The following is a 23,462-nucleotide window of genomic DNA, read 5'->3' on the forward strand; positions in this document are numbered from 1 at the left end:
TTTCTTTTTTTTTTTCCATGAATGCTGTTATTGTTTACTAGGCAATTTTGGTTACAGTGGATCCATTAGAGTAAAGCAGTAATTAATGGATGTTCTTGATTTAGATTAAATATAGGATATTTACTTCTAGAGGCCCTGCTATGTTCCTTAAGTTCAACTGCAAAAGTTCTTTTACACTTGAGGATGGTGTTGAGTAGGATTTTTCAAACTCTAATGTTTGAGCCTAGAAATTTTCTGAGTATTTTTGTGATGTTTATCAAAATTAAGGAAACAGCTCGAAATGTTGAACTGGATGATACATGTAAAAGGTTCTTTTACAACTGCCTATGTGAGTCCCAATATAATCATCCAAATTTCACATATATGCATTTCAACATTTTCCCAATTTTACATATGATCCACCTTAGGTGGTGAACAGACATTAGGTTTCACTCATTTTTGTGCAAGGTTTGTTTGTGTCATTTAGAAGTCTCATTTTATTGACCAAAATGAAGCAGATTGTATTTGTTTGCCAAGGGTGAGACATACAATTTTGTTGATATTGTAGTAAGAGTGCATTTTTTTTCGCTGATACTTTTAAAAATTTTTTTAAATGTTAGATTTCAAGGTTTTCTGTGTTGTGAATATTTGTAAAAATCGTATGATTAAGACCTGATGTAACTAGGTGAATACTACTTTGATTAATTGGTAATAAAAAGGCTTCAAAAAAATTTATGTTAAGGCTCTTATTGCTTGTGTCACATACGGGAGGGAATGATTCCAAGTAGTTCAATGGATCATTTGATTTGCGAAGTGGATTCAGCGACTGGTAGAACTTCTTCAAAATCGTTCTAGATTAAGGGAGCCTGGAGCTAAAGAAATTATGAGCGAGAGAAGTAAATGTAAATATAAATTTCCAAATGGTTGACAGTGTAAAACACCGATGAATATAGGAATACATGCCATTTTCCGCACGATAATCGAACGGCAAATACAAGAAAATGCGTGGGAATAACCGCATTCGGGTGGTGAACCGCCACTAACAACGCGTTTTCTCAACGCAAACAGCTGCAAACGCTAGAAAATATTGTATTTCAATTTGTTAGCCAACCCGTGAACGTTGAACGACACTTGGTTTTCAAGCGTTATCTACGCATTTACTGTCCTAGAAAATGGAAGAAAACGCATTGTCTTCAACGGAAAACGTCTGTGAAAACAATGTTTTGTTACTGGGAAAACACCAGTAAACAATGGAATACAAACTGTTTTCCCGTCTGTTAACCGTACTCTTAACACTAAGAAAACAATTGTTTTCATAGAGTTCACTGTGGAGGAAAATTGCTGGATAATGGAACGAATACTCCAATTTGCCGACTCGAAAACAACGGGAGAACGTTGGATTTTCTTTTCGGAAAATGTCAGAAAATGCGTGAATAATGCTGCGTTTTCAAATATTCACAACTTGTTTTCCGAACGGGTGAACACCACTTTTTTTGCAGTGTGAACTTCCATGTTTTTATTCGTTTTTTTTTATTTCATTTGAAAGATTAAAGAAACACCACTTGTCTCAAGAAGATCTGGGTTATTTAGATCAAATTTAGATTGAATAGCAGAAGAATTGCAGTTATAGCATAACCACACTCCATACACACGCCAAAAGTCTCAAATTCAGATCTTAAAGTATAACTGAAAAGTAAGGTTTTACAACCCCTGGCCTTCAAAAATCTGGGTTTGAGAGAACCACATCAGATAAACGTCCGTTAGCAAAGCGGGCGATCACAATGAAATGTAAAATACTATTCAATGCTTCCTCAAATCTTTTTTATTTACACACCTTTCGTTAAAAAAGTAAGCATCACAAAGATGATTGATGAAAACAAAAACTGCGAATTTATCTAACAAACCTTCACACCTTCCGCCCGAAATATTTGATACGATGTTAGCATCCCACATTTACGTTACTCGTGTTTAGCTAAATGTCCTGGGTCGTGGGTAGTGGGTAGACGTCGTGGGTCGTGGGTGTGGGTAAAAATTAAAAAAAAAAAAAATAAATAAATAAATAAATAAAATGGAAATACAGCTGTACAATTACAGCCTAGATCAAACTTTTGTTTATGAAATATTTCAAATACACACTAATCCCCTCCCCCCACCCCCACATGTTAGTCGAAAGGCGGGTCAGCAGGACACAGGGTCACCACAAAGGCCTTTTCTTCGCCCTGAAAGGCTACGCACGTCTGGCCGTTTTCGCTGGGGGTTGGGGGGGAGTAGGATAGTGATCAGCTAGGTCTCCCAAGGGGAGTGAGACCTCGGGAGGGTACAAAGTGCCCGGGAACTTTCCCTGTCACGTTTGCTTCTTTGGCAAACTGCCTTTCTGATGTCCGTTTATTCTGAGGAACCGCCTTTTCGTGCAATTGGGGCGGGATGAGGGAGGATGGGGGTTAAGTGTGTACTTGGTGGGGGTAGATCGCTTCACTTATTTTGTTCCTTTCGTTCTTTTTTAATTTTTTTTTTCACCCAAGGTATTTTAATTCATTCTCAAATATTGAGGAGTTAACCTGTCAAGGCGAAAAAAAATCTGTGAAGTGCCCAAAGGCCTTTCTGGTGATCCTGTGTTCTGCGGATCTGCCTTTTAACTGATCTGTGGGGGTGGAGGAGGGAATTGGTAAGCAATTGAAATATTTCGTCGAAATGAGTTGGATCTTGTAACTTTACAACTGTACTTTAATTTCATTTATTTTTATTTTAATATTATTTTTTATTTTCACCCACGACCCACACCCGCGACCTCTACCCACTACCCACGACCCACGACATGTAGCTACACTCACGTTACACGCCTGAATTTAGACGCGTGACGTCAAATTGTCACTCCAGGAATATGAGCTATCAATACTCGATGTTCTTAAATGTTAACCAAGCAGTCGTGAGGAGCACGGAACCCACAATTAAATGAGAGCTGGTCGAGTTTGCTGAATTACACGTTGCATTTGATTAATTTGTACTTTTGCTTCCTATTCATTTCAATCGACAATCCTTTTACAGCGTGCACTGTGTTAAGAAAAATTGCGTGAAAAGTCTTCTTTCATAAGAGTTTCGTAAAAATTCGCAATTCGCAATTAAGATAAATTAAATTTTTATGTCACATTTGATCGATGGCCACGTAAATTTGTAACTCCATGTTCGACAACGATCGTGGCACGATATTTTCAATCTTTAAAGGAACCTGTCGCAATGTACATAAGACATACAGCTCCATAGCGACGACTAAATGAAAGCTGTTCAAAGTTCAAAATTCGAGAAAGTCGTTTCAACGGATCAATAAAACATGGATCTATTTCCAAAATGGAAGCCTCTACTTCCTTTTCAATCCAATCGACCATCGTTGTGTAATGTGAAGTGAATGAAGGTAAAATGCGAGAGAATTCTCCTCTAAAGACATCAGAATATTATTTACCAGTCATTTATATAAATGCAAGTCATCTTGCTAGTACATTTTAAAATCTAAGGAGTTGGATGCGTAAGATATCAGATTCGATCTTTTAGTATCAATCTCATACAAACAAAACTCGTGAAGTCTTTAAGGGTTATCTTCAATTTCTTTCCACTTACCAGTTCTCGACAGTAACAAGTCAATTGCAAGCATGATCAATTGCTGGTTTTCACGTGACGTCACTAAATTTCAGACTTCAGAACTATTGATCCTCCTGAGATTTTACTTTCATGATGTATTAGAGCAGCTAAAAACTAATATTCAGACAAATTTTCACTCCAAATGGGTTCTTGGTTTAGTGATAGACTACTCTTGAATTTCTAAGCTTTTGCGTGACGTGGCCTTTACATGACGAGCGAGAGAGCTGTTATGTTGGTTTAAAAGGTGACTTATTTAGGGAAATTCAGCTATCTGAACAGTTCTTGTATTAGAATAAAGTATTATTGTTACGTTTATGAGTTCTTAGAGAGATAAATTCACGCTTTTTTAGCAAAACTCAGTGACAGATGTTTCTGCTGGTTTCCGGCCGCCATGTTGGTGCCCATCTAGGTGGGCACCAGCATGGCGGCTCCATACAAATCTCTATAAATTTGGGAAAAACGTTTCTCCTCATATCTTCCGTAAGAAAAATGTATCCTCGCTAAATTCATCGTCTTAGGCCTACATGTTTTGGATGAGAAAGTTTGGAAATGTTCTTTTAAAACTTTTCTGGCGGGATTGAGGTCGTCAGGGTCAGAGATTGTCTTGAAAACTTTGCGACACAATTAATGAAAAAGCTTCAACTGAGGATTTTTTTCCCCTTCAGCCATCTTCCTGTTTCTCTCTCTCTCTCTCTCTCTCTCTCTCTCTCTCTCTCTCTCTCTCTCTCTCTCTCTCTCTCTCTCTCTCTCTCTCTCTCTCTCTCTCTCTCTCTCTCCATAGGTATCGTCTGGCACTTTTGTAACTTTTGCCTCCTTTTGCAATAATTTGTCCATTTTTACGTGGTAACGCACAACATGTTGTCAGTGGAAGCCTCTCACAATGAACCCCTTGCACACCAACATTAAACAAATAACTTTAAAATCAGAGAGATTGAGATGCTTTATTGTGGCAAGGAGGTTACAAAAGTTCCCTACACCGTGGTAAGCACTTTTTAAAAAGCTTTCAGATCGATTTCTTTATGAAGTTGTAGCTATTACCTTACCATTTATATGCCACACGATTCTCTCAATTACCACAGTAATTTGAATTCGAGATATTGCGGCCCAGAAAATTTTATCGTGTATGTATATGACTTTTCATGTCCATGAAAAGAATCACGATTCGGAAATAGCCCGTTTTTTGCATCGCCAGTTTGAAAAATAGATTGAGTCACTTTCAATCAACCAGCATCCACAAAATTTTAAGGGAAGTTTTACACGTCTTTTTTAAATCTGACAAAGAAAACGAGAAGTGAATTGGATGTTTTCTGATTTTTTGGTGAATTTTTTAAGTTACCCATGTCTCAAAACCGGTAAGGTTACAAAAGGTCCCTATTTGCTAGAAGTTCCAACAAGTGATTTCGGGTTAATTTTGTTAGAGATTGGAAAAAAAGGTCAACCAATCTAGACATTACTGCAGTAGAAATAAGTGATAAAAATTTCAGGTCTTTCCTATAAAACGCAAGGGAACCAGCACTGAGAAAAGGGTTTATGCAACCTTGCCGCATATTGCGTTATCGGGGATAGGGATATATTGGCTTTACAGTTGAATGTGTGACTCAATGCATTGGTGAATGATCATGAAAGGTATACTGGGAAACGGTTCACATGCAAGAACGTTGCTTGTATGGTTTCCTACATACCGGAAAGGTATCCAAAAGGAGTGTCGTTAATTTAAATAGTGTGAGCGTTTATAGATTGATCACACCGTTTGTCAAACAACTACCCAAAGGATCCAGAAGAAACTAAGGCTCAAATTCAATCATGAATATCCTCAAAAACAACGGGAATGGGACGGACGCAATTGATTCCATTAAAAGACAAAGACAGCAACTAAAAGGCACTGCGATTAGTAGCGCAAAATATGATGCACCACGCCTGTAAGTCTAATTGTCTCAGGACCGCTCATAGTTGCCTTTTGCGTACATCTCGTGAACATCTCAGGAAATTATTTTTGAATGGTTGGCCGGCCATTTCATCTCTGTTTTTATTTCAATTGTTCTTTTTGAGAGGAATCTTCAGAATTTTATTTAATTTAAGTGTCTACGGAGGAATATCCAGTAAGATTTTGGTTAAGATGGAAAGGGAGCGGCTAAATAAATGCTAACGCCCCCCTTTTCCTCTTGAACAATTTACACAAGTCATAGGTTATTAGTATTACTCATTCAGGGCTATACTAAGAAACCATCTACTTTTCTATGGGTTTTAGTGTTATTTTTTGGTGACTTCATTTTATCATTCTCGGTTATTTTTAATTTTTCGAGTAGCTCAAAAAGCGCGGTAGTTCAGCTCGAAAGCACGCTCGCACTTGTATACTGCACTGCACTTCACTACACTACACTATGCAATTAATTTGAATCATTTTTGGTTATTTTTTTCACCTCAGCATTCTTAAAAAATGAACAAAGACAATATATATTTGCTCTTAATTGCTGAAGAATCAAGTCGCACATCTCATACATGCACTTTTACCGAGAGTGGCCCTGTAACAGTTGCTGTGTAAGTACAGGGTTAATCGAAACTCGAAACACTGTTGAACAGACTGCTCACTTCAGTTAACTAGACCCTGTGAGCAGGGTAACTGGGATACCTGGATGGTACTGGATCCGTGGAATCAAGTGTAATGATACTACGGGTGTCGGACTAGTATACTGAAATAGTGAGCTCAAGTCTGGCCAAGGGCATACACCTGTCTCAAAACATAGGCATGCTATGCATGCAAGAGTTATTTTTTCTAGGGTGGGTGGATTACTTGAAACATTGTAAGTGGTCTACATTCTTACAAAAGGAAAGAAGATTGTTAACGCGGGAAAGAATGAAAATGTCGAATTACCTCACACACAGGTATTTGCTCCAGATGATCGTAATCCAATTACGTTGAAATACAAAACGACTGACAAAATAGTTTTATGGGCAAAAATCTCTTGATTTAATATTTTAACTTTAATCTTTATTACGCTATGCATAGATTTTGTTTCATTTCTAAATATTCCGAAAAAAGGATGATTTTACAAAAGAAATGCATAGTTATGCTTCCAACGTTAGCTTTAATCGTAACTCGTCGAAAAAAAGCTGGACTTAATGAAATGGATTTAAAGAAACAGGAAGTGTCCGCGATATATATCAGAAGTTACCCTATCAGCGCGTGTGCAGTTTACACTACCAGCAGCTCGATAAGATCAAACGAAACACATGAATCAGTTAACCGATTCATTACTACCACTGCTAACAAGCAAAGGCGAGTGGTTTTAACATTTTTAGTTAAGAGTAAGCCTGTCCAGATTGTGCTAGTACTTTGCAGCAAACTTGTTCCGGCCAAAAGATACTCATAAGAGATAATCGCAATAAGTAAAAAATACATTTGTACCAAATCTGAAAGGTTTTCAAAATTAATTGTTTCTATGCAGAGGAAAATTGGCGCGTATTCGCTTGTTTGTTACAAAGTTTTTCACATTCCCAAAAGTTGCAAAAACTTGCCACGCACAATGTGAATAGGCCCAAGTAAGAAGGCATTTAGGGGTTACCGCGAACTACACCTCTCCTTGGCTGACTGTACCTCGATTTGTTGTAAAATTATTCTATGGCAAGTTATTTGCAACAAGTGTATCTTGTTCACGTTCGGTTGAGTTAATAAAGAGGTTAAGCATGACGTTTACGGCAAACAGCAAAAATGAAACTTTTCCCGTCTGTCTTCAGCTGTCTGTACAGTAGAGTGAAAATATTTGTATTTGCGCTGAATAGTAGAAGACATTTTTCATCTTTTTTTGTGTGTGATTTATTTCAGGATTAGAAGAAAAGAATAAAAAATCAGCGGTAATCTTTGCCGTTTGCCGTCTGCCGTAACCGTCATGCTTAAACTCACTAAGACACGTTTCGTTGAGTTAATATTAAAGACAGAGGTAATAGAATGTTTTTCAATACTTTTTCAGCAAAAAACTGAGGTAATTACAGCAGCCAATGGTAGTTTACTTGAACAGCGCAATGAACCAATATTGAGCAGTTAGGACCAAGCGCAAAAGAAATCATTCTAGCTTTGTAACAGAGATTTTTTTCCTTAAATAAATTAGCGCGCGGTTTTTATTTCAAACAACATCAACTCAAAGGAGCATCAATAACTTTTGAAGTTGACAGCTCTATTGCTTATGATTCTGACCCATTAATTTAGGTGTATGTGAGATTGTTTGTTGTTTTAGCAAAACGTTGCAGTTGTCGAGACATACCCAGAAAGCCGCTTCTGTACGAATTGTTCTTTTTTTTTGCGTGGGTGACGCAATGTTTGGAAAATGTTTTCTCTTATGGCAAAACTGCACTCGGGTGATATGACGACACTCCATTTAGAGTAATTTTTAGCTGATTCTTAACACACATTGGTGGCGCGATATTTCCAAAAATCATATCATCTTTACAAGCCAAAAAATACATTTTTCTAGCTGAGGCTTTAAGGGTTACCTTTAAGGGAATACCTTTAGGGGAAATGTATGGCACTTCATGTACGTTGCGTTTATTACTCCTCTTTTCACGGTATGTCTTGCCAACAATTTGACTTGAGAAAGCGCAATCACATTTATTGCTACAAAGATTGTAGGCTTTAACTTTACTTGTATCCAGTAAGCTCGGATAGCCAGTACGCTCGACTTTGAAGATTTCCATTTACGTGTATTTTCTTTAAACAGAGGGCAGAATATGGGCAACTAAACAAGCCCGTAAGTTTATCACATCCCATCAGCATCAATAAGCTATTTACTTTGTTGTAGTGGATTCCCTATGAAATAAAGGAATATGTTCGTTCCAGTTATGTTAGCAAGAGTAACCAAATTGCATCAGCATCAATAAGCTCTTTACTTTGTTGTAGTTGATTTCCCATGAAATAATGGAATATGTTAGTTCCAGTTATGTTAACAAGAGTAACTAAATTGCACGTTGTTCTTTTAAAAATTGCTGAGCAGCACAGGCAATAATAAAATTACTTAAAATTTAATTTGTGTTTGCGCCGAATTTCTTTTTCCCTTGGATCATCCCCTTTGCTTGCGTTTGTGCTTACGCTTGTGCTTGCGTCGCTAGTAAAACCAGGCTTAAATGACCCTAGTCAGCCTCCGCCATTTTCGATGCCATCGAAATTATTGATATTACACGGTGAAGCAAAATCTTACTGCTTTACTGTCAGTTGTGTTCCTGAAAGTATGTTTAATTATCTCTAGTAGTTTCACAGTGATTTCCTTCATTTCGACATGCTCCGAATAAAATATAATAGCCAAACTCTCACATGGAAACAAAAGCAAAGGTGTGCCTGACTAGGGTCCTTTAAAAAAAAACGGGAAAAGAATCAGTTTGAGGTGGCAAAAATGGTCACAGTTACAAAAGTGCCAGTTTGTTACAAAAGTGCCCTATACTGTTACAAAAGTGCCCTACTGTTACAAAAGTGCCCTATCGAATGTTACAAAAGTGCCCCAACTAGGTTACAAAAGTGCCTTGGGTTACAAAAGTTCCCTACCTTGGTTACAAAAGTTCCCTATCAGGTTACAAAAGTTCCCTTTTTTGGTTACAAAAGTGCCCATTCCTATGGCTCTCTCTCTCTCTCTCTCTCTCTCTCTCTCTCTCTCTCTCTCTCTCTCTCTCTCTCTCTCTCTCTCTTATTCATTTACATGGTCTGTGGCCTTTTGGATAGTTTGACATATATTAACTGAGTTCAGTTTCGGATGTATTCGGATACACTCAAGCATTAACATACTTAGGAGGTATTTGATTCGCATATTCAGTGTCGCTGTTGGGCGCTAAAAGTTATATTAATCATCTAAAAACCTTAATTTTTTTTTTAAATTCACTTAGTTTTCACTTGAACAAGCAAGGAGTGTAATATATTAAAAACACTGAATAAAGCTAGTGTCAGTATTGTGTTAATTCATCAATTTTCTTATGCAACATACCCATACTGACGCGGTATACACAAAGGAAACCTAGAAACTAGAAAGCTAGTGAAGGACGTGGGGTTATTTGATATGATTGTTAAGCCAACATTATTCAATACACATTAATTTGATCATTACCATCTACTATTTCCTTCTCAAAAAAAAAAATTATGCTTATGCCATCCTTGTCCGTCGCTCTTGATAAATACTTGTTATAACCGGTCAAAACGCGTTCCACCCCGAGGTTTATCTCGCAATTCTCTTGATTCATGATCTAAAATTAGTCGCCACTATCTAGAAAACAGCTAAAAAATGAAATCAGACATTCGATCAAGAGCTCGCCCGTCATGAACTGGCTTTGCAGCTAAATCAAGCGCCTCTATCTAGAAAACAATTAAATAATGAAACTAGACATTGGATAAAGAACTCGCGCTTTGTGAACTTTAGAATTATCGACGATTTCTTTCACACTTACTTGGTCTTGACAGTAATAAATCGACTCCAAGAAGTATCAGTACCAGTATCTTCGCTGAATTCATCGTTCAATTCTTTGGATGAGGATATCTGAAACGCCACAAACGTGGATTAAGGGTACGCTTGGACAACCAAGTGAGATATAGACGGAATTTCCGGTCATTTAAGGTGGGATCACGCCTCAAGGAAAATTGAAAAGTAGCCGTTTACGACTAGTTGATTTCGATCAAGAACAAGGAAATGAAATAGAGAAATTTAGGATGAGAAAACAACACAGTCTCTTAGCTTTTCTCCTTCGCTTTAGGTTATTAAAGAAGAAGGCAAGTGCGACGGTTTATTTCAGATAAAGTAGAGGTGTATTGCATACATTTTTTCGGAATGTTATTAAAAAGCTTTGCTGGTAAGATTGAGGTCGTCAGGGTCTGGCATTGCCTCGGAAACTTTGCGACGCAATTAAGGAAAAATCTTTAATTCAAGACCTAGGTTTTTCCCCTTCATCCATCTTCCTGTCTCTCTCTTATTTCTGATAGTTTGATATATTTTAAGTGTAGTTATTTTAGCTGCAATTAGTTTCGGATGCATTTGGAACCAGTGAGATAATTGCCTTGATAAAACTACTTGATCATTCATATCTACATCTCTTATTCCATAATTTTATTGTATTTACTTAACCATCACTTTTTCCAAAAAAAAAAAACCAAACAAAACAAAACAAAACAAAGCAAAACAAAAAAGTAAAACAAAACATCTCTAACCTCTATTATTAAATCTAGGTTTTTGATTGCCTTGCATTTTTAGTTTAAGGGGGCCAAAAGTTTGTCAATAATTCAAATTACTGTTAAATGAAATAAAAATTAAGTTTCTTACTTACTTATTTATTTATTAATAACGTAGATTTGAGCGCGTATTGGTATTCAGGGTACTTTTGGGAATTCGAAGCAGTATTCACGTCACACTCTATAGGTTATTAGGCTCTGCAGTCAGAAAATCAGTCGGACTGAAAATTCTGCAGACACATGCAGGAAATATGAATTGCAGACTAAGAACGAGATTTAAACTGAACTATTGAACAGATAATGTATTCATCTTTATTCGAGTGATAACCGATAAAGAGTAGAAAAAAAAAAAAACTCACACCTAAACCTTATCTAATTATAAGCAATTAGCTTTGCGATAAGGAGTAGGTAAAAATAACAGTCGTGTTAATGATGTGAGCTCCTAACACCATCGCACCATCCCAGCCTTCGAACATATGCGCATGTGCACTTGCCTTGCCTTCTACTTCATTTTTTCTTTATCAGTGATTGTAACGTCATTAATCATTTGATGTGGGGGGAGGGGGGGGTAACTTTCTAAAGGAACTGTGGTGCTGCGTCAGTGGGAGAGTAAAACAGGGTAATTTAGTATTATTAACTGAGTTGATAACGTAAATTGGCCACCGCAAAGAGTTTAAAAGTTGACGTTTCGAGCGTTAGCCCTTCGTCAGAGCGACTGACGCGCGATTATCTTCGCCTGATAAAACCTTCCGGTCGCTCTCACGAAGGGCTAATTCGTCATATTTAAACTCTTAACGGTGGCCAATTTACATTATCACCTCAGTTTTTGATACTATATTACCCTAATATTTGATTAGATAAAGTCATATTCGCTTCTGCATGGATCTCCGCTGGACTCTACTATTACAGCTCTCTTTGCCTTCCTCTAGGTGGTATTCTCATTACGTTTCCAGGACAACATGGAACGGCCTCTTCTTCTGTCTAATGAGGGTTAATGGCCTTAACTGGTGTTTAACCAATTATCGAGCTTACAAAATTTCATTTTGAAATGAGATTTGATAGCATTGATAATTAAGAATTGGTATTGTTATGATGCTATAAAATGATTATTGGCTTTTCTAAAACGCTTTTCATTTACTGTTTGTAAACTAAAAACGATGGTGGCCTCGAGTTCTATAAGACAGGATAACATGAATGAGAGGAGATTGTTTCGACGAGTAAATAGCAAAAATGTAGCGTCCGTAGACATTGAACATATATAAGTTCAAGGACCAATTAGCTCAAAGCGCGATTAAACTAGCTCGGCGTAAACGAAAATGTTTTGTCTTTCTTTCGTGGCTGCGCAGGGACAGGTACTAAAATAATATTTTATATAATTCCTGGATTAGCTCTAACCGTCAAATGAGTAATTAACTCAAGCATGAAAATACTCAGGAGCAGTTATATATATTCACATTTTCACTTTCGTTGTTTTTTCTTGTAGATTTCATATGTGACGTGTAAGCTCGAGAACCGTCACCTTCGAATTCAGAGGCCTGCAAAATATTCGGTTTTATCTGTCTGAAAAATGATGGTTGCATCGACTTGACAGGCATGCATGATTTATCGAATGTGGTCTCCATTACCTTGGAAACTGTTTCATACTTGTGAAAACGAGTAAACACGACAAAGCAATTGAGCAAAACTATGCGAAACAATAAAAGCTGCCAAGTGTCAATTAATTTCGATGTAATATTTATTCAAATGAAACTTCTAATAATATTTCAAAGAGAAGTTGTTCTTCAGGAATTCTTAGTCCGTCTACAAATATTAATTAAAGGTTTATCACAGAGGCTTGGTCATAGAAACAATGTTGACGGTCATATAATACTGATTTCTGCCTGTTTCTTCCTCAAAAATCCATCCAATTAATAGACAGTGTATTATAATTACTCATTGTGGCAATGAAAATAACAATTAGAATTGTGTTGGTCATATCATATTGATCTCTACCTGATTTTTCCTCGTATAAGCGTCCTCTATATAAGTTGTAATCGATGTTGCTAAATGATGGATTCAAATCGTGGTGGATACTCCTCTTGAATCAGCCTATTTTAGAAAGTGCATGACCTCTGACCTCTGCGATACCGTTGCAGCGCTCTACCAACTGAGCTAATAAGCCAACTGGGAGCTGGTCACGATGTTGGATCCAAATAAACCTTCCAAGCGGTGAATAATAACTGGAAATATATGAAAGTCATGTATGTGCAACATATATGATTTTCATATATGTCCAACATAAAGACCAGCTCCTAGTAGGCTTGTAAGCTCAGTTCGTAGAGCGCTGCTCCGATATCGCAGAGGTAATGGGTTCAAATCTCGTACGGACCTGAATTTTTTTTTTCAGCTACTAGTTCAGTTGTGTTCACAGCTGCGAGGATCGCTTATATCTCATTTCTTCACCGCAGTGCATAAATATGATATTCATATATTTCCAGACATTATTCTCAATTCATGTTGTCGCAAATACAGTTATTGGGAGCCACGAAACATAAAACTTTTCGGAACCTAGTTTCATGTTCTTATTAGAATAAATACCAAATGAAAACACATTCTCTTGAGAAATTAAGTCATGAATGACAGGGTTTCTTTGAAACAAATGGAAGAAAGGGTTTGAGTTCTGGTCAATATTGACTTTTCATATCCTACTTCCAAATCTGAGCGAATGCACTGAGGGAACCAAAAACCATATATGTATAATAATCCAAAAAGAACAAATAAATAAATAAATAAATTAAGGAGAAAACACAGGAACCCACGTTGCTTGCCCCTTTGCAGAGTGCAGAGATATTTTGAGTCACACCCACACCTCCCAAACTCGACACACGTAATGAAACTCGCAAGAATGCTATGTACCAATTGGCTTGTACTTTAACACAGGAAAGGTCATGAAATTCAGCGAAAATAATGATAGATGCAGATGATATATACATTCAAAAAATAGACAAATAAAATAAAAGAGGGTTTAAGGACTTTCTAGAAATGTTACTTTGAAAAAGTAAGGTCACACTACAAATAATGAATGTTTTGTGTCGTATGCCATATTTGCTGATTTTAGCAAATCTCCAAGGTAATAAATGAAAAGAAACGCTACAGTTTTCCTATAAACATTTCGCCGCCTACATGCTTTTTCCTAGACGTTAAATTTTCCATTCCTACAAAATATCCCGAAAGTTGTTTACATTTCTTAACTTCATCGATCAATTAGCTATAAAGTGAGGTGTATTTGATAAAGTGACCGCTTAGAGTCAGAATTGCATGAAAAGGGTGGTTGAGAGAAGCCTTTCGAAGTCGTAGATTTAAAATGGCATCCAGGACAAAATGTGACTCTTTACAGGATTTCAGGGAATAAGGTGAACGCACGCACACGGCACGCTCGCACGCTAAAAAAAAGGACTAGCTTTTAACACGTTAGCTGCGTGTTAGTTACTTGCCTCATTAAGGTCGCAGCCATCGTCTTGCTTCGCACGGTAGAAACAAAGGAACGTGTCAAGATCTTGCTTACAACTTTGCGCGATATAACACGGTGACCGTGGCAACTTTATGACACGCATCTTAAAGTTGAAGTTGCTATCGATTTCTACAAGAAGTACGTCCTAAGCTGTAAGATTTTTTAGCTCACCGATACGCCCGGCCGATACTCTTGGCCGATACGATACTCAATATCTATTGCAACTTCGGTCGCTAAATCACCAAACAAAAAGGAATATCTCGACTTATTGTCCATCATTTAAAACTGTGTTTGAGTTTTTTCCTTCATTTTCGAATTCCTCATTTTCTTAAAACAGCTTGCAAAACACGGGCTGAACGAGCCAAGCCCTCTGTTCGTGAAGGCAGTGAGCACAACCTTTTTAAAATAATTAGAGAGAGCCTGTATGATGCAAAGCAAATGGCTACTTAGTTGAGGGTAAATTGTGTTCTCACCGTGTTTGTCCGCTCTGCTAATCTCCGAGGCACTATTTATCTATATTGTTAAATTTGTTAGTCCGTGTAATACAGTGGTAGGCGTTTGCGCTCTCTTAATCGGCGGTGCGGGGTCAACAATTATTAATCATGGCAGTGTCCAAAACATTTTTTGATGGTTTTTAGAAACGAAGTAATGGATTATAACGGGGAATTAAATTGTTGTTGTAGCTTTCTGGCAATGGTAGATATTTGACCTCAAAGTTATCAAATATTTGGATGAATCGAAAAGTTAAAGAAAAAAAAAAAACAGTCATTTATTTGCCTTGACAAACTGTAAGTCAAATTGACTGATACTCGCGTCGTGCATTTATTAAGGATGCTACAATATGTATACAATCTCCCAGAGTAATCGGTTAAATACCATTGCAGTGATATTTTCATAAATTTACGTATACTCAAGCGATTTCTCTGATGAAAACCACGAAAAACCAGGGGATCTATCTCCCCACGGAAATAACCAAAAAATAAACCATTTTGTTTCTTTGAGTGTTGGAGTAGGTAAAGTTTCATTGAAATCGTTGAGATGACATGTAGCGTCTGGTGCTCTCTTGGACGCACTCTCAAATCAGCGGACGGCAACTATGCCAGCTCTGTATGGCTGAATTTTCAGTTCCGTAATTCAAACTCCTTTTTTTCCATTAGAAAATGCTTAGATGAGTTTCGAACTTTGAAGGAAATTTGTCTTTATCAATAAAAACTTTTTGCACATAATTAATGCAAAGCGTGTCTTTGGTATCTACATCAGTTGCGTTGAATTGATAGGAAAGCATAGAATGACGAAGTCGTATGCACAGTTTTTCAGTGTAATTAAGTTAAGATATTTTTGTATTCTTTTTTGTTTGTTTCCTTTTTCATTCATTTTCCCGCCAATACAAAAATTACTGGTAAAACAAAAATAAAAGCGGATTCAACCGCGTTTCTCTTTTTCACCATTGGAGAACTGAAGTCGGACTCATTCAATAGCCTAAATTATGTTACGGTACGTTTTGCAGACACAGGAGATATGCCTATTGGAATAAGTGCATAACTGATACAGAGATGTTGAAATAGCACAAAACTGAAAAGCAATATCCTAATTTCTTCATCTTTATTTACGCGTTTACAAGATGCGGGAGGGGGGTGTGGAAATTGTGGCTTCGCAGACAGAGATACCTACCGTCGATATTGTTTTTACCTCAGCTTTTTAGGATGAGCGATAGTCATCATAATTACGAAAAATCCACTTAACAAACATTAACATAATCAGGATCAGGTATTTGATTGACATATTCAATGTTGCTGCCTTCTGTTGATTTCACAAGGGAAGCGTACGTTCGGAAACCATTGTTTTCAGAGGTCTGCAAAATATTTAGTTTTGTTCAAAAGTTGTGTTATTATCGACCTGGTTAGCTTGGTAATACTGGAAAACACGACTACAATCGCCAGTGCAAATGAAAAAAAATTAAATTGAACGAAACCATAAACGCTGCCCAGTAAAAGTTAGACATTCTTTCAAGTACATCTATATTGAAGGTTTCGTTAGATACTGTACTTAAAACTTATTGCCTGTTTCCAAGTTATATAATATCGAAAGTTTTATGTCAAACTTCCACAGTCAAGGTGCGTCATAGTCGCCACATAAGTGCAGGGAAAAGGGGCTCATGCAGAGAGCAAAGAGGAACAGTTAAAAAGTTGAAAAAAAGGAAGTATAGCACATCCGTTGGTCCCTCTTTTGAAAGGCTCACACTGAGTAATTCTAATTTCGTTGTAAGTATAATTACCATCATTGACTCCGGAAACAGTTCGGTGTATACATCCTCCTGCTGAACGATTACCGATTCGCTATGGAGCCTCTCATTCCCGGTTCCATTTCCCGAAGCAGACTCTAGCCGGGCACCAACATTCAGAACATTTAATGGCAAGCTCTCTTGAGAGTCACGTCGATTCCTGTATAATGAGAGCAAAAAAAAATAAACAAACAAAGGTTTATTATTAATAACCTTTGAAAATACAATTAGACTGACTGCCAACAGGAAGACAAGCAAACTTTTGAAATTTTAAACAACTAGCAACGAGCAGCACCTCATATTTATTTGACGAAGATTCATGAATATGAAATTGTTAGAAAACCTACGGAGTTCCAGAGCAGAGCCATTTAAGGCATTATGATATTGTTCTCTCATAGATTGGTGTGATGCCCTGTGCTCTAGTGACAGCCAATCGCCTCCGTGAAATCGCCAAATCTACTCTGGAATGAAATCTATAGGAATGACGATTTCTGCATCGATGGGCATGAGTAAACTAGTTTCAGCCTATCAAAAGCGCCGATCAAAAATTTTGTGCTACTGGTATATCACCATTTGAATAAGATTTCCTTGTTCTCCGCCTTAAAACTTGTTTTATCACTACTTTTTTTTTCTAATTTTTGAATTTATTGTTATAGTTCAACCAATACTTATATGCTCTCTTTTTCGAGCATTCTTGCTTTCAAGTAAGTAAATATGGGAATAGGACAAATTATTTAGGCTCTTGCACACTGGCTTTTAGGCAGCTACAGCTGCATTAGCTGTCTGGCTTTTGTCACTTTTTAAAGCATAAAGCCATCTCTCTCTGCAATTCGGGTTAGTGTTTTAACCTTCCAAAACGGCCGAAAACTCTTTGTTGCACTCCGGAAACAAACCAAGTAAATAGTTAAAATGGACGCCACAGAGAAAATGTATGCCTTCTGAAGTATTAATTTTTATGTATTGTTTGAGCGATGCATTCGGCGTCAATTCACATGTGCGCCAGACTTAATAAGTGACGAATAAAAGTGACTTAGAAGCAACTTACATTTTGACAGCTTTGTTTCTTGAGGCTAGTGGATGAAATCAAGTACCACCGTTAGTAGCAAATACAGAAATAAATAACTTTGTTTTCTTCGAAAGGTTTCAATAGGTTGTTGGAAAAAAAAAAAAAAAAAAAAAAGAAAGACGCCAGCCTTCTTGCGATTTGTCGGTTCATCCGGCAGCATTTTAGTGGAACACATAAATGTACTTGGTACCTCGGTTAACAAATTAACAACTTGACAGCCAAGAGGTAGTCGTGCAGCTTACTGGTGATGTGACCAACTATTTACTTCGAGCACGTCATTGAAGAGGGTTATTTTACTCGGATCTGTCGTAGCGTAATTTCATGATCCTTTAGGTATGATTTTTTTCAGATCCAGTCGGTCTTACACGGCAGCATAGCATTGAAGTCCAGGACACTTTGGACTTAAAGGGTATAATTTATTTATTCACCACTACTCGGTTCTTATTTCCTTTTCTTTTTTTATTTGTTCTCATTGTAGTTATTACTATTTTTTCCGCCTTTACTCACTTCTTTTACTTAGGTTTAGCTCACTTGCCAATTACATTCATCTACATCTCTAGAATTATTGTTTAATCATTACTGAATGATATGGTAATCAAGCCTGCCCCTAAATTGCCTTGATAATAGAGATGGCTAAAAGTCAAGTTGAATTTAAAGGAAAACGCAAATAAATTCCAAATACCTATTTCTTGTTGGTTTTTTCGCAGCAGTATCAAAACCACGGCGAGGATGATCATCACTATGAACAACAATACTGCTAAAATAACGATTGCCAGATAAAGGTTGTCTTTCTTGAGGTCATCGACCTTTGTCACTACTGGAAATGTGGTCGTCGGGGACCGTCAACAGAGGTTTGAAAATAAATAGAAAAAATACGAGCTAATAGTTAGGTTGACCCTAATTATATAGGACAACACAAGGAAAGGAAGGAAAAGAGAGAGGGCTGCTTCAAAGTCTCGCATAGGGAACTCCAAGGGTCACCAGTTTGTAGAGCTTAAAAAAAGTTGAAAGCCTTTTCCCTTTGAATAAGAAACCTCGGCTGAACTTTCTTTGTTGATTTGGCCGTGGTAGGAATGAGGTCAGTTTTTTAAGTTCCCGGGCTTAATGCGTTTTGAGTACTTACTCTTTAATTTAAATTTTTTTTCCCATATCGTCTTTTTTAGCGACTGGCAACTCGTCTACAAAATATGTAGCAACAATTTCGGCTTTGTTATCTGATTGCTTCTGGGTGGCTCAAGGCTAGGTTTGGAAGGAATCTAGAATGGGTGTGAGGATCGGTATAGGCACCATAATACGAAACAGTGAGCGTCAAAAAGAGACAATCAGGGAAAAATGCTGAATTGGGTGCATTTCCGCTACAGACATAGACATTGTACCACCCAATATCTATGCAAAGAAAAAGACCAATGAACCGAAACAAAAGACATAACCAAAGTACAAACCAGTTTCCGGCAAGCTGATTGCAGCTGCTTCTCCTACAAGCCATTTCTGCACAAAGAAAAGAAAAGCAACACAATCACTAGTTATTGAGATACGGCCAGACTGCGCCAAATAAAACATCTAAGGTAAGGTACTGAAATGTCAAATGAAACCTTGAGTACTTACCCCGTTACGTTACGTTACCTTGTAACGCATCCCTGGCTTAAGAGGAGCATTCTCATAACCGCCGTATGTCTTCCCATTTCCAAGAACGAACTCCACAGGTAGTTTTCGTCTTTCAAACATGGCCGCAATGTAGAAACGATCGCCATTTGTTTGCGCTTCCTTAAAGCCGTATATGTACTCCGGGAGGGCGGATGCTTCACGACGAGCTCTGGCTGCTCCGAGCAATTCTACTATGATCTCATGCCGACTGAAGGGGGAATTGTTTCAAAAAGGTCAGTTTTCATGTAAAGTAGTAATAATAAACAAGTAACTTTGGTGTTTCAATAAAAAGAGAGGCAAATTATGTTACCATTAACTCGGCAGTGTCGCCCGAAAATATTGTTGGGAAATGAAATAATGTTCTTGTCAAAAACGCATTACACTCGTTAAGAGAATTTTCCTTTTTTGTTATGGAGGTAAATATAACTTGATGATTAATTCTTTAGAGTCTTTGCAGCGAAGATTGGCCATTGTTCAACTTGTTTAATCTACTTTCTGCATATTAACTTTTAGGATAATAACTTTTAAAGAATTTCCTTATTTAGGGGAAGACTGCTGAATTTTTCAACGATCTCAGAGTGAAAGATGTTACTCAGTGAAAGACATAGGTATACCTGAAAAGAAAAAAAAAGTCGATCTAAGTACTCCTACGGCCTTACGATTAGTATCACTTCTGCTTTGTTCTCCAGTTTTGGACCAGTCATTATCCATCGCCTGGAAGGAGGGGAGGAGGGGGGGGGGGGGGCCGTTGGGGAATTTTTGAAGGATTTACGTTAAGTGGTGGTGTAAAGATAAAACTTTCCCGATCCGCCCAAAAGGCTATGCACGCCCCCACTGTTTCCTTTCTATAGCTCTTCTTTTACTCTCTTAGTGACAACAACTGACCCCCCCCTCCCCTTGCCCCCTAATTCGTCCTCCCATGAAACCCTAAGATGACCCCACCCCCCCACCCCCACCTTTTTGGAATACAAGAATGGAAGAATGGCTGGACGTAAAATTACAAAAGCCAGTCTTACATACGGATTTCCTAGCACTCACATGATCTCTCCGTTAGTGTCATCGGATGGTGATAAAGAGATCGTAATTGTTTTTGTTGTGACGTCAACTTCGACAACTTGGGGGAGTTTGGGAGCAGGAGGACCTGAAAACAAAAGAAAAAAAGTAGAAATGCAAAAATATTTCGTCACCGAGATCCTTTCAGATGACACGAAAAAAAAAAGTTATAGATAAAACCGGACCTTTGGTCATTTAAAGAAATGAACAAACTAGTGGCCCAATTTTCACATCCTAAGTAACGTAAAAATCTTTACTTTTGCGTATTGTCCGTGTATTTGTCTGTCTATAATGTGTCTGTCTGTACAAGTATATCTCTGTCAATCGGTCTATCTATCTGTCGAGCAGGTAATTTAGTGTTAACAACTGAGTTGAAAACGTAAATTAGCCACCGTAAAGGGTAAAAAAGCTGACGTCTCAGCACACTGACGTTTCACCACACTGTGGTGCTGACGTTTCAGCACCACAGTTTCTTTAGAAACTTACCCTCTTTATTTATCTGTCTGTCTATCTGCCCATCCCTCCCTACGCCTGCTTGTTTCCCTCTTTACTACTCGAAGATTGAGTGAGTTGCTTGCTGACCCCATTCAAATTATCAAACTAAAATTCATCCCAGTTAAGTTGAGAACGAAGGGGGCACATGGCATTGATGCACTGGGCCAATGTTCTACAAGCTGAACTACAGTTCCAACATGTTCACACCAACAAACAAAACATTTTCACATACGTTTTGATGGTGTCTCCACCAACGCAGAATCACTTTTGGCTCCATACCCTTTGGCTGTTTTTGCTTTAACATAAACACTATATTGTGTACCAGGCTTCAACTTTTCCACTGACATCTCAGTGCTCCGAGAGGTTTCGTCTAAAACTATTTCATGGTTATCTTGAAAGGAAGTGTTATATGCTCTTTTACCCTCAAAGTATACCTGAAAATCGAGGAAGATACAACATCTCAGAGAAAGACAAACAAATGCAGTGGTAATGAGAAGGAGAAAATTCGTTCTGAATTCAGAGAAAATCGACACACTTAAACTTCAGGGTTCCGATGGTAGGAAATAGGCTGTGGTTCCTTCCTTCTCTTACGGGTTTTTTTAATTTGAAAGCCTACATGTGTCATTACTGAAAAGAACACAACACAACGGGAGCTGATGATAGAACCATAAACCTCCAAAGCGTGCTCATCACTAGGGCATTATCCCTCAAAAATCGAAGCTTTCGATTACATGAGCATGACAAAATGCATTCGAGCAGAATAGTCACCACACATTTTAATCAAGCTCGAAAAACTACCAAATGAACAAATTCACAACGAAACAAACACTAAACAAAAACAAAACGAGACAAAAAAGCAAAGCAAACAAAATCAGACACTCAAATAACGCAATGTGGCAATATCTCATGCAAAATTTACGAAAATCGGCTGATTTATTTTGGGCCTACAGGGCGTGAAAATTTTTTTTTTTTCTGATAGCCACTTGGCTCCTAAATTTTTCAAAGTCGCAGCCAATTCGAAAAAAGTCGGTCGCCATTTCTAAAGACAAACAAAACCTCTTTTTGTGCTGTCAGCGTTCTAGAGAGACCCTCCAAAATTAAGTTTAAAAAAAGATCTTTAATATGCTACATAGTGGACGCTAGAATGAACGATATTCAACGTTTAAGCTCACGTAAATCCAAGATTGTGTTTGGTTATCGATCGAGACGCATGTGCTGCGTTTTGGAAACCAACTTAACCAGGATTTTAATTTTCAGGATTTGGTCGCCAAAGTGAAAAATTTAGTCGCATTGGCGCCTGTATTAGGCGCAATTTCACGCCCTAGCGTATCTTTGTTGTAGTTGTGGCTGTTTAGGGTCTCACTTGACTTGTAAAAAATATCTTACAAGATTACAAGATAATTTTCAGCTAAGACTGAGATGTAAACTTGCACGCTTCGAGACCATTAGTTCGCCTGAATAAATTTTTGATAGGTTTGATATTGAACAGATTTTTGCAGCGTAGCTCACCGAGTACTTGGTGATAATTCCATTGTGGTCTTGGGGATCCTTCCATGTAACAGAAATTCCACCTTTGTCAAGTTTCGTAGTGACATCTCTGGGCTGACTTGGGACTACAACAAATCATAACAATTGCTTTGAGATCAAAAAATTGTATGACGAAGATACGGAACGCTTGTAGAGGAGTTAAATTGTAATCGGTGTCAAAATACTTGAATTGTTAGTGTTCCCATGCGTGTACCATTCGCGGAACAGACCTAGATCAATTATTGGTGTCAATGGAAGGGTAGAACATTTGCGCGTGTGCGAACGTTGAAATAACTAGATGAAGCGCTTCCAGGCTGTCAGAACCAAAATTTATCTCAAACGTTACAAACAGCGATACCAGCCAGTAAGTTACGGTGTTTGGAGGCGTATAACGGTTTTTGTAAATAAACAAGATACCCGTAAATGAAAAACAGGATAACCCGTAAATTACACGAATTCGTAGGTTCGTGCAATTTTTTCAGTCTTTGAAAAAGTTTACTCGTGCTTATTTATTCCAAATTGCTCTTGCAATCAAGTGATTACCCGTACAAATGGTTTCATTTATTGAGATAAGAAGAGAAGAGAGAAAATCTTCAACCAGCTTCGTTCAATATGAAAAGGTAAGGACTATACCTCCTTCCTCTGTTCTTGCTGTGGCGTTAGCCATTTCCCCAGGTTTAATTGTAACGGCCTGGATTGTGAACGTGTAGTCTGTATAATACTTGAGACGTCGTATCAGCCTTCTGTGTTGCTGCATGCCGAACTCCTCGTCAGCGCTCTGGTTGTGTACGTTTCCGACCTGTGAGCCGGTTTTAGTATTGTAGATATTTATGTAATAGAACCTTACAATTCCATTAGAATTATCAGGCTCCTTCCACGTAAGATGAATAGCAGTAGCTGTTACAACCTGAGCCCTAAACTCCTTTGGCGGTCCAGGACCTAGGATGCAAAAAGGAAATAAATTAAACTAACAATAAGAATAAACAAAAATACTCAACCCGCCAATCCATCGAACAAGGGATCATGTAATCAGTTATTTAAGCGACGGAGTTCCCATTCTATAGTTATTTTAGTGTAAATACGATCGTAAGAAGATGAG

The 23,462-nt window shown here is 37.8% G+C and overlaps 3 protein-coding genes across 4 annotated transcripts in view; 1 reads left to right on the forward strand and 2 right to left on the reverse strand.

Annotated features, from left to right (window-relative positions):
* LOC149035112 (uncharacterized) overlaps positions 1–708 on the forward strand; it is a gene marked incomplete at its 5' end in the record, with an annotated part of 3,217 nt that extends 2,509 nt beyond the window's left edge. The window contains one exon of the mRNA XM_089192431.1: positions 1–708. This exon is cut by the window's left edge and continues 307 nt beyond it.
* Positions 1–23,462, reverse strand: part of LOC149035104 (receptor-type tyrosine-protein phosphatase F-like) — a 111,957-nt gene that overhangs the window by 78,004 nt on the left and 10,491 nt on the right. The window contains exons 8-12 of one of the 2 annotated variants that reach the window (XM_089192601.1): positions 22,997–23,302; positions 22,346–22,449; positions 21,069–21,270; positions 20,327–20,429; positions 19,250–19,496 (exon numbers count right to left, since the gene is read on the reverse strand). The exons of the other annotated variant lie outside the window; for it this stretch is intronic. Coding sequence (XP_089048727.1) covers positions 19,259–19,496; positions 20,327–20,429; positions 21,069–21,270; positions 22,346–22,449; positions 22,997–23,302 — 953 coding nt within the window. The 3' untranslated portion in view covers positions 19,250–19,258. Of the gene's footprint in view, positions 1–19,249; positions 19,497–20,326; positions 20,430–21,068; positions 21,271–22,345; positions 22,450–22,996; positions 23,303–23,462 lie in introns of those variants that run through there. 2 annotated transcript variants of the gene reach the window in all.
* On the reverse strand, positions 15,882–19,256 carry LOC149035113 (uncharacterized). The gene is made up of 5 exons (XM_089192666.1): positions 19,087–19,256; positions 18,327–18,461; positions 17,624–17,648; positions 16,573–16,738; positions 15,882–16,149 (listed from the first exon to the last, which is right to left on the reverse strand). Exons 1-5 carry the CDS (start codon positions 19,202–19,204, stop codon positions 16,036–16,038), a joined length of 558 nt encoding a protein of 185 aa, XP_089048792.1. The 5' UTR covers positions 19,205–19,256; the 3' UTR covers positions 15,882–16,035.

The sequence above is a fragment of the Pocillopora damicornis genome, chromosome 13, assembly GCF_964200805.1.
Source record: "Pocillopora damicornis chromosome 13, jaPocDami1.2, whole genome shotgun sequence".
Classification (NCBI taxonomy): Eukaryota; Metazoa; Cnidaria; class Anthozoa; order Scleractinia; family Pocilloporidae; genus Pocillopora; species Pocillopora damicornis.